Source organism: Denticeps clupeoides, chromosome 1, assembly GCF_900700375.1.
Source record: "Denticeps clupeoides chromosome 1, fDenClu1.1, whole genome shotgun sequence".
NCBI classification, from domain to species: Eukaryota; Metazoa; Chordata; class Actinopteri; order Clupeiformes; family Denticipitidae; genus Denticeps; species Denticeps clupeoides.
In genome coordinates this window covers 9,537,882-9,552,757 of record NC_041707.1, presented here as the reverse complement: position 1 = coordinate 9,552,757, position 14,876 = coordinate 9,537,882, and the positions used below count along the sequence as shown (strand labels likewise).

The window sequence follows — 14,876 nt, the reverse complement described above, 5'->3', positions numbered from 1 at the left end:
CCCTAAGAGAAAATAAAGTAGCCCGACGCATTTACACATTTGTGTAATGATGCACCGCGGCTTGTCGCTTCTTGCCCCTACTATTCATGCTTCTTCAGCCTCAGTACTCCTGCTGGGGTGCAACCATGCACGAGTGTTAAAAAAAGTTATTATCCTGAGAGCGGTCTGACCTTTCCTACACCGAATGACAAAACATGGCTAGATGTAAAAAGAAACTTTTGCCCCAATCCAGCAAGGTTGGCAGGGTTTATGGCTACAGGAGAGGCTATAGTCCAAAGTCGTTTTTTACATATAGTAAAAATAATAATCCTGCTGTAAATGCTTTCATTGAGCAAATTAGAATTTCTTTCTGAAATTAAATATAAATGCCTTAGTAGATCAGCAGTTTTTCCATGTCAGTGTCTTTCCTGCCTTTCAACGACGACTTTTGATTATATGAATGGCACACTGGTGTAATATTGATCTTATGTTTTAGCTAAATGTATAATTTATGTTATTTAGGGACATGTGCACATCCTCAAAATGCCATTGCAGTGTTAATAAACACAAAGCTTGAATATGCATGATCTAGGGCTATTGTTCTTTTCATAAAGCACCTTCTGATTGCCAAAAGAATTAATAATTCACACAAAAAATGAATTATGCATTCCATTGACCAGGAGTTGTCTGGCCAAAACCAATTAGCTAAATCTCTTGTTACCTCTGCCGTAAACAACTTCTGAGGGAGATGAAGAGATCACAGATGACTGGGTTGTGAAATTCCACTGACAATTGTAATTTTTCCTGCTTTTATAATTTAAACTCAAAGAATTTGCTTAAACACCTTTTCTAGTTTTACTTATAATGGCTACGTGGTTACACTGCATCAGAAACGAAAGACCAGGAACAGTCCAGCACATTTCTACTTTACGGATCAGTTTCCCATTCGTGGATTAAGTCTAGTCCTAGACTTAAAGAGTTCCTGAAGGACTTCCCTGAAGTTCTCTTTTAGTCTGGGACTGGGCTTAACCCATCAACAGGAAACTCACCCTATTTGCAAAAAACTAAACTGGTCATTGGCAGCTCTAAGGGGAATTTTAAGGTCACAATCCATACAGCATTTGGAGAAATACCTTGAAAATAATAATTGCAGTTGATGCACAAATATCTGATATATTTTCGTGCAGCTCTAGTGTTTTGTGGAGAAAGTTTACTTTGACTTTGACTGACTTTGTGCGTTGGAACTGCTGAATTATCAGTATTACTCTTGCCTACTGAATATTTCACATGAATATTTACTCTGTGGAGACTCTAATGTTAAAATCTGGTTTTATCCCACTTCTCACCACACACCTAATCCATTTCCTCTTTGTGTGTGGACACCTGAGACGATTCTCCCTCTCCATCGTCACCTGAGCCTGATGAGATCAGCTTACATTTGTCACTCCTGGCATTTGATGTCAGTGGCCGAAAGATTAACCCGTGTTCCTTTTACCATCCGCCCTGAGCGCATACCCACTGGACACTACAGAAGTGATGACCGCACCCCCAGGCAGAGCCCTACCACCCCAGCCTGCACCGCCCAAGACCGTGGTTGTGTACAGAAACGGCGACGTCTTCTACCCTGGGAGGAAGTTCGTAATTAACCAGAGAACGGCCACCTTTGAGAGCTTTTTAGGCAATGTCACAAGTGTCATCGAAGCACCATTTGGGGCTGTGCGGAATCTTTACACATCAAGGGAAGGCCACAGGATACTGGACCTGGATCAACTGGAGCATGGGGAAAGTTATGTTGCTGCTGGGAGGGAGCGCTTTAAACAGCTGGAGTAGGTCTACAATTATCATCACAATTCAGTAAATTACAGAGAATGCTGCATCATTGACTAAGAACTTCATTTCTTATTTATTAACACACCTTGCTAACTAATTTTCTAATCTAATCTGACAGAGCAATTTTGTCTGTTGTTATAAAATCTAACAATTTTTTTTTAATAGCTATCATCTAATATCAACCAAGAAACCAGAAAGAAAGAAAAGTGAACTGGTAAGGCCACGACTGCCTGTCTATGGACATAAATTCCAAGAGTATTGATGAAAGACAAATTACTTATGACATTTATTGACTTGGGGCTGGAACAAGTGATACTTCAGTAAGCCATCAGTGAGCCCTTGTGATTAAGTTAAATGGTAATGAATGTAATGTAAGTTTGCACATCATGCTAACCTGAGCCACATCGCTGGAGAAACTGGTTTAGTTACAGAAGACTGACTGACGTGTTTGTGTTGCAGATCCAGCCTGTTGCTCACAGCAGAATCGTAGTCTCCGCACGCTGGAAGAACATCGTTATCGAGTCGTGCACTATCAAGTGAGCCAAGAGAACGACTTTTTACATTGGCATGCAAAAGTTTGGGTGCCCTTGTTGTTCATTTTCATGCAGCTTCAGAAATGCTAGGGAGTTGCTCAGACGAACCCACTGCTGTTGATTATATTAGCAAGTTTGATGAAGATTCGAAGTACTTTTGAAATGTGTCTTTTGACTGTAACCAAACTGAAGTTCAATAAGATAATTAAGGTAATTAAGAAATCAAATGTATTGTGATCCTTTCCTTTTTTGTTCACTGTACACCTGTACAAAAGAAAAAGTAATGCATCTATATGCCACCGTATAGAGTCACATAGAGAAACTTTCGATTTAGGATTCACTTTCACGTTGAATTTTGTAGCGTTTTCACCAATGGAGGGAGCCTGGTTCCACCCGCTCGCATAATGATACCAAAATATACTCTGAGAAGCTGGGAGAACGTCCTGGCTATGGTCACAGAGAAAGTGCGTCTTCGTACAGGGGCAGTGCAAAGGTAGGTTCACTTATCCTGGGTTCATTATGAAGAGCATGAGTCTGAAGTTCATTAGCACTTTTGAACAAGCCAATGGAAAAAAAAATCAAGCTCACTCACTTAAAGACAAATAAAAACGGATTATGTAGAATTTTTTCGTATTACCTTACATTTTCACATTATGACATTTTAACTGGTCAAAACTGTGAAAAAGTGTGCCAACACACCTTACAATTGTAAAACTAGCTGGTCCACCAGCATTGCCAGCTTGATCATAGCATGTCGCTATCATTTGACTGATAAAAGGAGAACACATCTCAGTGAAACCTGAATAAGGCAGTTAAGTGAAAAACAATTTGAGGTTGAAAAATCCAAGGCCGATCTTTAAATCACACTTAGTGTCCTCCAGATGTACATGAACGTAATCGTCCTTAATGAGTCAAGATTCATCTGTCTCTTGTTATCAAATGATTGGACAGTCTATGTGAAAAATAATACAATGTCTCAAAGTAAACTTATAGCCCAAGACCAAACCCAAGCATTCCTTTGACAGCAAAGAATACTTAAAAACAAAAAAAATTGAATCCTTTTCACATGTCTTAGAGGCACCTTAAACAGAAAAACTAGTAAACGGTGATGTGACTCTCTACGGCCTTTTGGCATCAGTTTTAAAATAAGACCATCTGAAGGCTTTGCAGGCTGGACGGGACCATCGTATTGAACGCTGGCGAGTTGGAGAACAACCAGTACTACGTTGCCGTGGGAGCAGAGAAGTTCAGATGGTTGCCATACTTCCCGTGGGTTCCCAACAAGGCCTCCACGAGGGACCACAGTAATGGGTCGGTAAAAGCGAATCAAGCCGTAAGAGCCATTTCAATGAAATATTCGTAGACTATAGGAAAAAAAATGGTGTTTTTGTTCATTTACACAGAGAATTCCCAGCAGTTCTCGAGAGAGGCAGACTGGGAAAGGACGGGGTAAGCTTTGCGCAGACCTCAGAAAGTTGCATCAGATAACTTCTGCACAGCGAACAACATGAAATATAAATATTTCACCGCAGACGGTAGCTCATATCATGTTTTTTATCTTCGCTGAAGAAAAACACACCGGGGCCCTTCGGCGCCATGGTGTTTGTGTGCTGAACCGCAGATGGTTGCGAGACGCGGAGGCCGTGCCGCATTTCAATGACATCCTCGTTCCACCCAGTGTGAGGTGCAGATTGGGACGTTACCTTCATCAATCACTGTCCGAACGAGGCACAGAGTCCCTCGTACCTCGCTCGGTGATGGGAAATCCTGCCATGGCGACCCTCTGCCACTTGATCGAGTGTGCCGAGTGTTGCAGAGTGAAGGGATTTTTTTTTTTTAAAAAGGCCCCTCGTTCACCAGAGCGCTCAGAGGTGCTATTGTGATTCGGTGGACAGTGGAGAGTCCACAGCAGGCCTGCGGGGCCGAGAGCTCGTGAGCCTCGCATCTGACCAGAGAGTGGAGGGCTGCATGGTGGGAGTGTGAGGTCTCCTTCTTCGGAGACCTGACATCTGTTTATTGTAATATGAAAAATGACGTCCTCGTGTGACAATTTATGTGACACCAGCGGGCCTGTGCTTTACATCTCAGGTGCTGTTTTTTTTTTCTAGAACACTTCATCATGCTTCATCAGATTGATTGAAATGTGGTTCTCAAATGCAGTCTTCGGGGGGGGGTCTCATTAAAACCAATTAGGGGTTTGTACATGTAATTTTTTACTTAGCCTATCATATCAGCGTTAGTCACGCTATTCCGTACCGTTAATGTTGATTTTTCTCACTGCCGTCAGGACGTCTGCGTTTGTCACCATGATGACGAAATCTCTTCTTTAGCAGCTCTTCTTTACAGAACCACAAGGGGGAGACCGAGACTCACCAGAGGGCCCTGCAGTAGCTGAGCATGATGTCATTGTGCAGAGAGGGGGCTGGGGCGGGGGACAGAAAGTGGCAAGCTGTGTGCTGTGATGGAGTCGGTCCAGACCGACTGCGTGAACTGTGGAGCTCTGAGCTGCCGTCTGTAGGTGTTGGTGCATCTGTTGGCACAGGGACTCTCTGCTGAAGGCAGCGGCGACCACAGTCGCTGGGAGCAGAGATGAAACCTGCGCAGCGTTGTGGTGTTTGTTTTCCCAGTGGTGGTACAGATGCTGACAGAAGTGCAAAAAAAAAATAAAAAATTACAGAAATGCAGGATACAGGATGTTAGTATTGGTTTCACGTCATGGTCTCAGAAGGGAGAAATTTGTCTCCGGACTCTGTCACATGCATTCCAAAAATATAATTGTGTAATTATCTCATTTTAACAGCCCCTAGTCTGAAAAGACCTACATTTATTTCATGGTCAAGTTACCCAAAGGCTTGTTTTAATTGAGCAAGAGGAACCAAACAATGTTGAGTAGTTTTTTTTTCCCCTTTCTGCATGCGGTCTGTAATTTATAGAGAATTTCATACTGTGAATGAAACATGTGACGTCGTATTACAGGGCGGTCTCATCACAGCAATGGCATTTCTCTTTAGCGGAGTCTGAAATCCAAAACAGCATGTCTTCAACAGCTTCGTCATTTCTTTTTAAATTGAAACAGGTGTAATTATATAGTAAGGCAGTAAAATCTGTGATCTTGTGATATTCCGTTTCATTTTGCCCATGATCAAATGTAGCTCATGTCGGCCTGTTCATTAAACTAAGAAGAGCAACAACAATGACTTCCGAGAGACCCAAGGTCGCTGTATACAGAGAGATCCTTAAGTCTGAGAAGGAATGTGAGGGAGCAGCATGTCTGCATGTCAGGAGGAGGGCTTTGCGGGAGATTTACCTTGTTCACCTTACATCTCATTTGCATGGTAACAACAGAAAATAAGGTGCGATAAATAAGCTGCTTCTGTCGGCTGAAACCCCAACTCTCAGAGTTCCTGTGACTGATGACCAATCAGAAGTGGTGCAGGGAAACCTGCCACGTGCAAGAGGTTGGCACAGGGAAATATTTCATAAAACCGCTGCTTTGAATTTTGACCTTTTAAGCTCGGCCTGAATCATATTTCATGTAATGAATCATTAATGCATTATTAAAGTTGCAGTGTACCCATGCTGTCTTATTCCAAAGTAGACTGAAAAATCCACACAGTTGTTAGACTGTGAAAGCGTGGCAGCGGTCTGCGGTGACTGGGATTCAGCAGTTTATCATGGCAAGCAAAAACGCAAGGAAACATGTAAAGATGTTAGATTTAATTCTTTTTTCACGTGTGAATATATAGACAGAACTGGTACATGGGGTTGGGGGGGGGGGGGGGGGGGGGGGGGCTGGGTGAACTGATCTACCGGAACTGGATGTAACCTGGACGTTTAAAAGATGATGAAATCTGACTTATCTTCAAAAATGTGTTTATAAAGAGGTTTATTCCGTGTTTGTGATGTCATTTTAATGCAGGAGGTAGTGGTCAGGTGAGATGTTGAAGTCTGGCTCCAAAGGCAGCCGTGGTAGAAACACCTTTATCACCCGTCGGTGTATGATTTCAGTAATGAAGACAGTAATGATGCCCGTTACTGCTTACTCTTCACTCCTCCATATGTTATTGGTCTTAGTTCTGAGATCTGGGCCGATGCTCGTGTGCCGTGTTCCTTATTTTCCCAGAGTGCCGAGCTGAGGTTATCTTGCCAGAGCTGGACCTTTTCCATCCCGATCCGTCCTCAGCCTTCCCAGATCTCTTGTTGCCCCACAGCCTTGCAGCGCGGTGGGAATTTGTCGCCTCCGAGGGGCAAGGCCAGGGCCCGTCCGCCCTCTTCCCATCATTCCGGCCGGGCTCCCAGATACGGCAGCAGGCAGCGGTCGTGCCCGGCTCGCCTCCCCTCCCATGGCTGCTATCATATCACCGCGTCCCGCCTGTGCCTCCTCCGCGCTGCCACTTGAGAGGACGGAGATTACCTCCAGCCTCGCCCTGTCTCCGCTCAGACGCGGCGGCTGGCCCACAGGATGCAGTCTGCAGCCCGGCGCGGAAGATGGAGATGTGATGTCAGCTTTTCCGTCTCCGTGTCATTAATAGGTGCAACGGTGATCCAGGGGATCGCTGTGGTGCCCTTGAAGCTTGGACCTCTGGGCCCCGTGTGCCTCGCAGTTCCGCCCATGTCGTGTTTGTCACTTCTTTGGACTCTCCCGGCAGCCCTAACATGGATTGTTGAGCTTGCCTCGGTGAATTTTGTGAACTCCGTTTCAACTTGGCCTTGTTGAGTCCTGCTCATGCCTGCCAACAGCTGTTCGGAATAAAAAGAACGCCAGGCCGAGTTTGTGGTACAAAAAAAAAAAGAAGAATAAAATAACAAGGCAAACAAGCGTTATTCCCCCGGCCCGGCGTTAGTTGGCTTGCAGACACTGCAGCTCGCAGTGTGTTCTCATCGAATGCGGAGATCAGTAAACTGCCCCGGAGTCAGGCTCTCCACGGGGCCATCTAACGGCCCAGCGATGGATGGAGGGAGACCAGCTAGATAGAGAGCGAGAATGGGAGAAGAAGAAGAAGAAGAAAATGACATTAAGCCTGCCTTCTACCTACAGTCAGTGGAAAATTGCCTTTTTGCGGGAGCATTAATTCAGATGTGTACCCCGCTGGCCGGGCGTCACTCTGAACTCATTTTCCCACTGTTTTCCTTCACTTGCTCGCTCGCTCACTCACTCACTCACGTCCCCCTTCCCAGACCCCCTCTCCCCCATCAATATCTGTCGGTATTTTGCGAAGAATAAGTTATTCTCTGGAACCCCCTCTCCTCGCCCCCACACCTTCCTTTAAGCCTGTTTGGATTCTCATTGTTTGATCTGGCTTGATAAATAAGACAAATGCATTTAGAAATTCGCCGGTGCCCCGGCTCATCAATAAATGATTAGTTTGCTGTGCTCGCCGGAGATTGATAGGTTGTGCAGGGGTTGTATTGGAACCAGATGAATTCAATACAGTGTTCATCACAGGGGAGCCGCAAAGCATATCAGCTCGTGAAAAATTTAAGGGAAAAAGTTGGAAAAAAAAAGTTCATGTGGGAGAAAAAGAGGTGAACATGCATTTAAGGGTAGACACCTGAATAGATTACAAATCGTGGGGTAAATGCTTAATATTGAGGCGTGGGAAAGTGCAGGATAAGCAGGTTTTAAGTCTGCGGTACCTGTGTGTGTGTGTGTGTGTGTGTGTGTGTGTGTGTGCTGTAGCGTTCCGATTGGAAAGCGCTGCACCATGGATCGGAGCAAGATGGAAAAGGTGGGAAGCTTCTGAAAACCCACACTGACTCCCGCTTCCATGCCAAAGCAGGACGAGCCAAACATCAGAAGCAGGTTTCCAAAGTCTCAGATCTTCTCTCGTCTGGGGGTGAGTACCAAAACCCCAAACCATAGGGGGAGCTCCCAGAGAGCAGCTGTGCTCTTGCCTCTTTCTCAGTAGCCTGATCGCTGAGATGTGGATTGGACCTGTTGTTTTCATTGAAGGCTGCTGTATATGTCCATGTGTCAGTGTGTGATAAAGCAGAAATAGCACGGCCTTGCGGTGGGGATTGCTCTGAAGTTTCCATGTTGATCTCCGAAGAGTTTCAGCATCAGGTTGCCTGTCTTAGGAGAGATTTCAAACTCTTTGCAGTGAACCTTAAAGGTGCAAGTTTGTACGAATATCAGTAGTTTCAAACACGAAACATGGAAATAAATAACAAAGTTTATTTTAATGTGGAGATAGTTATGCTACCACCAACCCTCCTGTAATACCACTGTCTACAACAAGAGGTGACAGTGAGTTACTGTGCAAGCAACATGTCTGATCATTTACATTTTCATTTACAGCATTTATCATATGCCCCCATCCAGAGCGACTTACAATCAGTAGTTACAGGGACAGTCCCCCTTGGAGACACTCAGGGTTAAGTGTCTTGCTCAGGGACACAATGGTAGTAAGTGGGATTTGAACCTGGGTCTTCTGGTTCATAGGCGAGTGTGTTACCCACTAGGCTACTACCACTCCTGCTCAGAGTCAGGAGTGTCAAAATGTAACATCTGTGGAAAATATTACTGGCACTGTGCATGCACAGCTGTCAGATCATGTTAATTAAAGGAAGCGAGACACATGTCATATCTTTAAACGTATGACCCACTAACTCTCTTTCCATAACCACCAGTCATACTCAGGGTTGTGGCGGTGAGAGCCCATCTACTGACTCTTGCAGCAGGTCGGGGCCTCTCTCACACACACACACACACACACACACACACACACAAAAACACCATTCACTCACTCAGACTATCACATCTATGGACAATTCAGAGTTGAAAGTTCAACTAGTGTGCATGCCATTGGATGGCGGGAAACTGGAGAACCCGGAGAAGACCTGCACAAATATGTGGAGAGCATACAAACTACACAGACACAAATTAAAATGAATAAATCCAGGGAGTGTACTTAAGAAATACCAATATTTAAAAGGAATAAGGGGAATGTAGTTTGGTCAGTAACTAATAAGACTAATTTCGGATTACAGGAGCTGACATGGTCTCACAGTGTGCTAATGCATGTGACAGCTGTCACATTGTTCAGAAATGACATGGGGATCTGATAATTTCCTTGTTTCTCATGACAGGGCTCAACACTACTGCTTTTATAATAATATACTGCCCTGTATTTGACACATAAGTAGAAGTCACCAGACAATCACATCGTACACAATGCACCTTAAAATCAAATGGAGCTGGGAACATCATATAATTTATAATGATATATATAATGATTGACATGTAATTGACATACATTACATACCACAGGTTTTGAGGCCACCTTCAGAGTTAAAAAAAAGGTTCAAACCAATATTTATTGTTATTTTAGAGTGGGCACTACATTTGGCCAGTAATGTGGTGTGTGTGTGTGTGTGTGTGTGTGTGTGTATGTATGTGTGTATATATATTTCAACCAACTTTTTATAATTAGAATGTAATATCTTGTTTCCTGAATGCCTGCACAACTTGCCGTTTTTTTTGCACTACGCATTCCACTGAAATGAAAGTGCATCATGGCTCAGGGATGCTATGAGGTCATGGGGCTGAGTAATTACCTCTGTTCGAGGGCCGCCATCATTTCACACATAACAGCCGAGCCAGCAGTCCTACTGATGGAGTTGAATTTCCTCCTTCCACATTGCTGGCCTGGCTGTCTGCAGTGAGGCTTGTGGCTGAAGTGTCGACCCCGTTTTTTGACACTTGATCATCCCATGCGGCAGCGCTTCCTCCAAAACCCACTACTAATGCTTCAAGGGGGAAAAAACCACACATCCACACACACTCCCTCCTAAACAAACAATCTCCCCACACTCGTACACACTGCAATTAAGCGTTCATTGAGTACTGTTGAGACCACCTCTGCAGGAAGTTGCCCTAACCAAGGCCAGTGATCACTGGTGTTGTCTTACCCTTAAACACACAACAGCCTTGCAGGCTTCTCCCGAAACAGAAACATAATTTGTAAAATTATTTTAATAGCCTTTTATTGTATCACATACCCAAATCATACAGCAATGTACTTGTTTAAAATGAAACATTAGCAGTTTATTTTTATCATTCCCATTCATTTCAGAATCAAATCTCATTAATGATAACTTTTTAGGAAACATGAAAGCAGCATTAGAGATGTAATTATATGGTAATACCTTTTTTTTGTAATGAATATTTCAACACTTTTTTGGGGGAGAAACATTGATGTACACACATAAACAAGCTGTAAATAAATAACTGGATTACTACTGGAATATACTTGATGTTAACAATTTATACATGTGCACATCCTGTCAGACAAATCACCCTGGACAGTTCAGTGGTGGCCTAGCTAGTAAGGAAACGGACCCATAATCGGAAGGTTGCTGTAGACTTTTATTACAGGCTTCATTTTATGGAAGACCAATTAAATGATTTAGAAAGAGCACACGTTACACATCCATTAAAATGTTTGGCAAATGTTAATAGACAAATCCAGCTATAGCATATTGATGACATGTTTTTTTGCACATGTGAGACTTTTTCATCACTGACTTTAGTTGAACCCCGCTATTGTCAGATGTTGTCAGGTCTATTACCATGACGACAGATACAGCTGGGCATATCACGTGCAGAGTAGAAGGCAACAGAAAAGTGGATAACCTGTCACTGTCCCGACCTGTCCCATCCCTATTCATTTTTCCAATTCTGAAAAAATGGTTCCTGTCTTATCCATCCATATGCTGATAAAATGCTTCACACAACCCTCCACTGAACTTTGATATTAATTTTGCTGTTAGATAGTGCCACAGAAACACTTTAATTGCTTTGCCGTGGTACATTTCCCATGACATAAAGGTTAGACGGGGGATTACTGACTTATATAAGGACACAACATAATAGATAGTACCTGTGAAAGTTCAGCATAGCAGAAGAGTTCATTTTCCTTGTCAGAATCTTGGACCTCATCGTACTCCTCTGAAGGGTGGCCAAACTTGTCATAAAGATTTCCAGGCTTCCACTAGCCTCTGACTCTCTATAGTATTCATCCACTTGAAAGAAATAAAGGGTTTGACAGGCCCATTGATCACTTTTGAGGCTGAAGGCTAAAAAAGGAGTGAGGATATTGTGGATTGGCAGCAGGACTGGCTGCCAAGTGGAGAAGTAATTGTGATTAATCTTTGAACAGAAGGCAGTGTGTTCAAAGCCAAAGACAGAAGACGGGAAACTGCCGGTGCAGCTGAGGTGCAGGATGCTGGTGGACTTAAAGTGGACTTGCCTATAGATCAGGTGCGTGCTGTTTTCTCAAAAGCACTTTTGAAAAGCATTCAAAAAGAATTCTATCAAGAGGCCAGCCTTACAAAAAAAGATGGAGGCGGGCAGTGAAGGAGGTTTCAAGATGATTCAGATGATGGATGTACATTTACATTATTTTATAAATGGAGGCATGCAGCTGCCATGGAGTGTCTATGATATGCCTTTATGCTGGCCTTTTTTATTTCAGAAGCGCAGAGTGGAAATAAGATCGGACCAGATGAAAATATTTACTTGCACATGTGTGACAATAAGATCACAGTGTTTTTTGGGTGCATCATTTGAATCAACCCTTAGCCGGAAATTTAAAAAACAAAAGGTTGCCCAACTAAGCTGTTGTGAAAACCTAAGTAATTTGCACAAAATAGTACTTTTGCAATTGTATGCATTGTCCTCCAATACATGGGGAATACTCATATAATTTCAAATATCATCATGTGTAGGTCAGAGCTGAGACCGTGGAGGATGAGCTACCCTACTCTCTTTATCCGCAGAGCTCCAGTTCTCTCCATCCTGCCAGTATTACTCCGAGGCCCCCATCATCAGGTGGGGGGGAGGTCGGTGCATTCAGCCTGCACATTGTTAACACTCAGCAATGTACCTGCACGACACTGATTAAATGCAGCGCTTTTTTTTTTGCAGTCCTCAGCCAACACTTTCCGAAGCGAGGCAGGGAGAGTGTCGCCCCCTCAACAATAGGGGTGATGGATAAGACAAGTCACCTGTACACATGGGGCAGGAGGTATGGACACCACGCCATTTTCTAAAATGCCCTCCCTTGTACTGAATGTGGTCATAAAGGGACGCCACTTACAGGGTTTATCTCGACACTCATTCTGTTCAAACCTGAATTATGTAAACCTCATAACACACAATAACAATGCTGAGGAATATTACCATGGCATGCAATTTTATGGGGTTTTAAAATTGGACAACGTCAAATCTTATTTAAACAATCAATAACACTAAGCATTTTGCTTAATGAAAACGATAATTTCAGACAAAGGCAATTACAACCACAAGGGACGGTTTTTGGTGCTGTGCTTTTTCTGCTGTCTGAGGCACTTTTATAATAAAGATATTCGTATCGAAATAATTATTGACTTTGAGGAACAGTTATTACCTTGTTAAAGATCTCATCAATAGCATTATTCATTACTTATCTCATTTAGCCGTACAAAAACACTGCTGATTCAGAGACCGTATAGATTCTGGGAGCGAACCTCTGTAATGGAGAATTATAATGCAACCCCCCCTTCACACAAACACACACACACTAGAGCCCAGCTAACTGACAGAATCATTATCACTATTCAAAGCCACCTTTTTATGACTCTGGTGATCTTGACTGTGTTTGGCTCATTTCAGGCATGTGTGGGATATTTTGTGGGGCACTTTTAAAACTGCACTTAAACAAAGAGCTTTTGTATTGCACAGTGGCCCTCCACAATAAATATTTAAATGTTTTATTTTATTCTTCTCATATAGCTTCAGATCCCCATGTATTAAAAGCATGCATTGTCTGTGCGAAACACAAAGTATTATGCAACCAGTGCAATCATGTTATTCATAATTACACCATCAGCCAATATGATGTCTATACTGTGCCCTCCAAATTTATTGTTGATGGGAATTGTTGAAGTAGCTTCATTTCACAATGAGAAAAAATGTTTGGTTCACATATACCTTACAGAGTGTTGCTTTTCTTGCAGTGACCATAGCCGAGTCATTATTCCACCTGGACCGTGCTGGACAGAAATTCACCTAACAATCTTCAGTGTGCTTGGCAGGCGGCAAAACATCACTTCCCAAGCTTCACTGCTGCTCAAGAACAACTTGGAATCCATACAGTCTCTAAAATGTGAAGTCGGCACAGCCGCAGTGCCCCTGCTGGCTGGTTGCAGTATAGTGTTCAGCCCCACTCAAGAACCTTTGACACATTTGTGACTTTTCTCATATTTTCCTTCTTTGAATAGTGAATTTCCCCTGAGCTGATATCTGCAGTTTTGGTGTTCCTGTTCTGTAAATACTAGGGGTGCAACGGTACTCGGTAAAATACCAAAACATTTATTTTAAAATTGGTACAGTATGTCCAGTAAATACTGTAGATTTCTGTGGTCTTTTCTCTTGTGTTCCGATAAGTTTTTTTTCATAAGGGGCTAAAACAGACAAGCTAACATTGAACGAGACTCATGCCCCAACAATGTACAGTTAATACAATACAATGAGTATTTGTGGACAGTGTATCCAGCCTAGACACAACACCATGAGTCCAGCCATAAGTCTGGGGCGAATGCACCACGGCCTAATTCTAAAGAGAACATAATGATCATCCCCGGCAGTAGCTCTGTTGCTTGGTGTTCATTTGTTTTTATTGACTGGCTGATTGATAGAGTGCTTATGTGGAACCATTTGGGTGGGACACCGAAAAGTGTGATTCACTGTGCTGGTCATTTTGTTACATTGATTATAGGTCTTAAAGGTGACACATTATACCTCCTATTTTTCAAAAGTGAACTTATTCCTGGGATCTTAATGAAACTTATGTGACATGCTTGGGTCAAAATACCATAAGTACTACTGGCACATTTTCTTTGCTTTTTTTTCAAAAGCAACCCTATTTAGAAATATCAGTTTGAGTGTCTCATGGTAATAAGCCACTGCATGGTGTCTGTAAGAACTGGCTTCACTCATTTTCCCACATCATATCAGGGTACCTTCAGCAACCCCCCCGATTGCCAGAGTGGAAAACACTTCTGCATGAAGTCAGCAGCAGCCAAAATGCATCCCACATCTCCTAGCTAACAAATGTGTGACCAACACGAAGGTTTTGTGCTACAGTAGTGGACAGAGATGGGTGAACTGTGGCACCCATGACCCTGTAGCCGTCTCCTATCGGTGGTTTTAAAGTTGTGGCCGATCAGACAATTGCGAATCAAATCTAGAACAAATCCTGTTTGTTTTTCATTGTAATGGAATGATGAATGTCTACTATTTTTGTTGAAAACGGCATAAGAGACTGACAGATAACAGTTCATACTAATGGCTTGTTTTGATTTCAGTAATATTGACTTGGTATTGGTCAACTATATATTTTTGGGTAATTAATATTGTTACATATGCCAATGCAAGGTGGAGTGTTTGATCAATTTTTTTTCCCTCTTCCAGCACATTTTCTGATAAAAATCAAATAGTTATTGATTAAACCATTGATCTAGCCCTTCTCCCCCCGTGCGGTATCTGTTCAT

At 42.9% G+C, this 14,876-nt stretch overlaps 1 protein-coding gene across 1 annotated transcript; it reads left to right on the top strand.

Moving 5' to 3' along the window:
• Positions 1-1,344: 1,344 nt before the first annotated feature.
• dcdc2c (doublecortin domain containing 2C) lies at positions 1,345-14,191 on the top strand. The gene is made up of 10 exons (XM_028988234.1): positions 1,345-1,805; positions 1,975-2,023; positions 2,269-2,345; positions 2,704-2,835; positions 3,504-3,653; positions 3,746-3,791; positions 8,023-8,179; positions 11,504-11,604; positions 12,072-12,370; positions 13,341-14,191. Exons 1-10 carry the CDS (start codon positions 1,516-1,518, stop codon positions 13,573-13,575), a joined length of 1,536 nt encoding a protein of 511 aa, XP_028844067.1. The 5' UTR covers positions 1,345-1,515; the 3' UTR covers positions 13,576-14,191.
• The last annotated feature ends 685 nt before the right edge of the window (positions 14,192-14,876 follow it).

Excerpts from the sequence above, each read along its gene's own strand:
- dcdc2c (XM_028988234.1), top strand. The coding sequence starts at position 1,516 with ATGACCGCACCCCCAGGCAGAGCCCTACCACCCCAGCCTGCACCGCCC. Across the intron at positions 2,024-2,268 it reads AAAGAAAGAAAAGTGAACTG|ATCCAGCCTGTTGCTCACAG; the intron begins GTAAGGCCACGA and ends TTTGTGTTGCAG. Across the intron at positions 3,792-8,022 it reads GCAGACTGGGAAAGGACGGG|CGTTCCGATTGGAAAGCGCT; the intron begins GTAAGCTTTGCG and ends TGTGTGCTGTAG.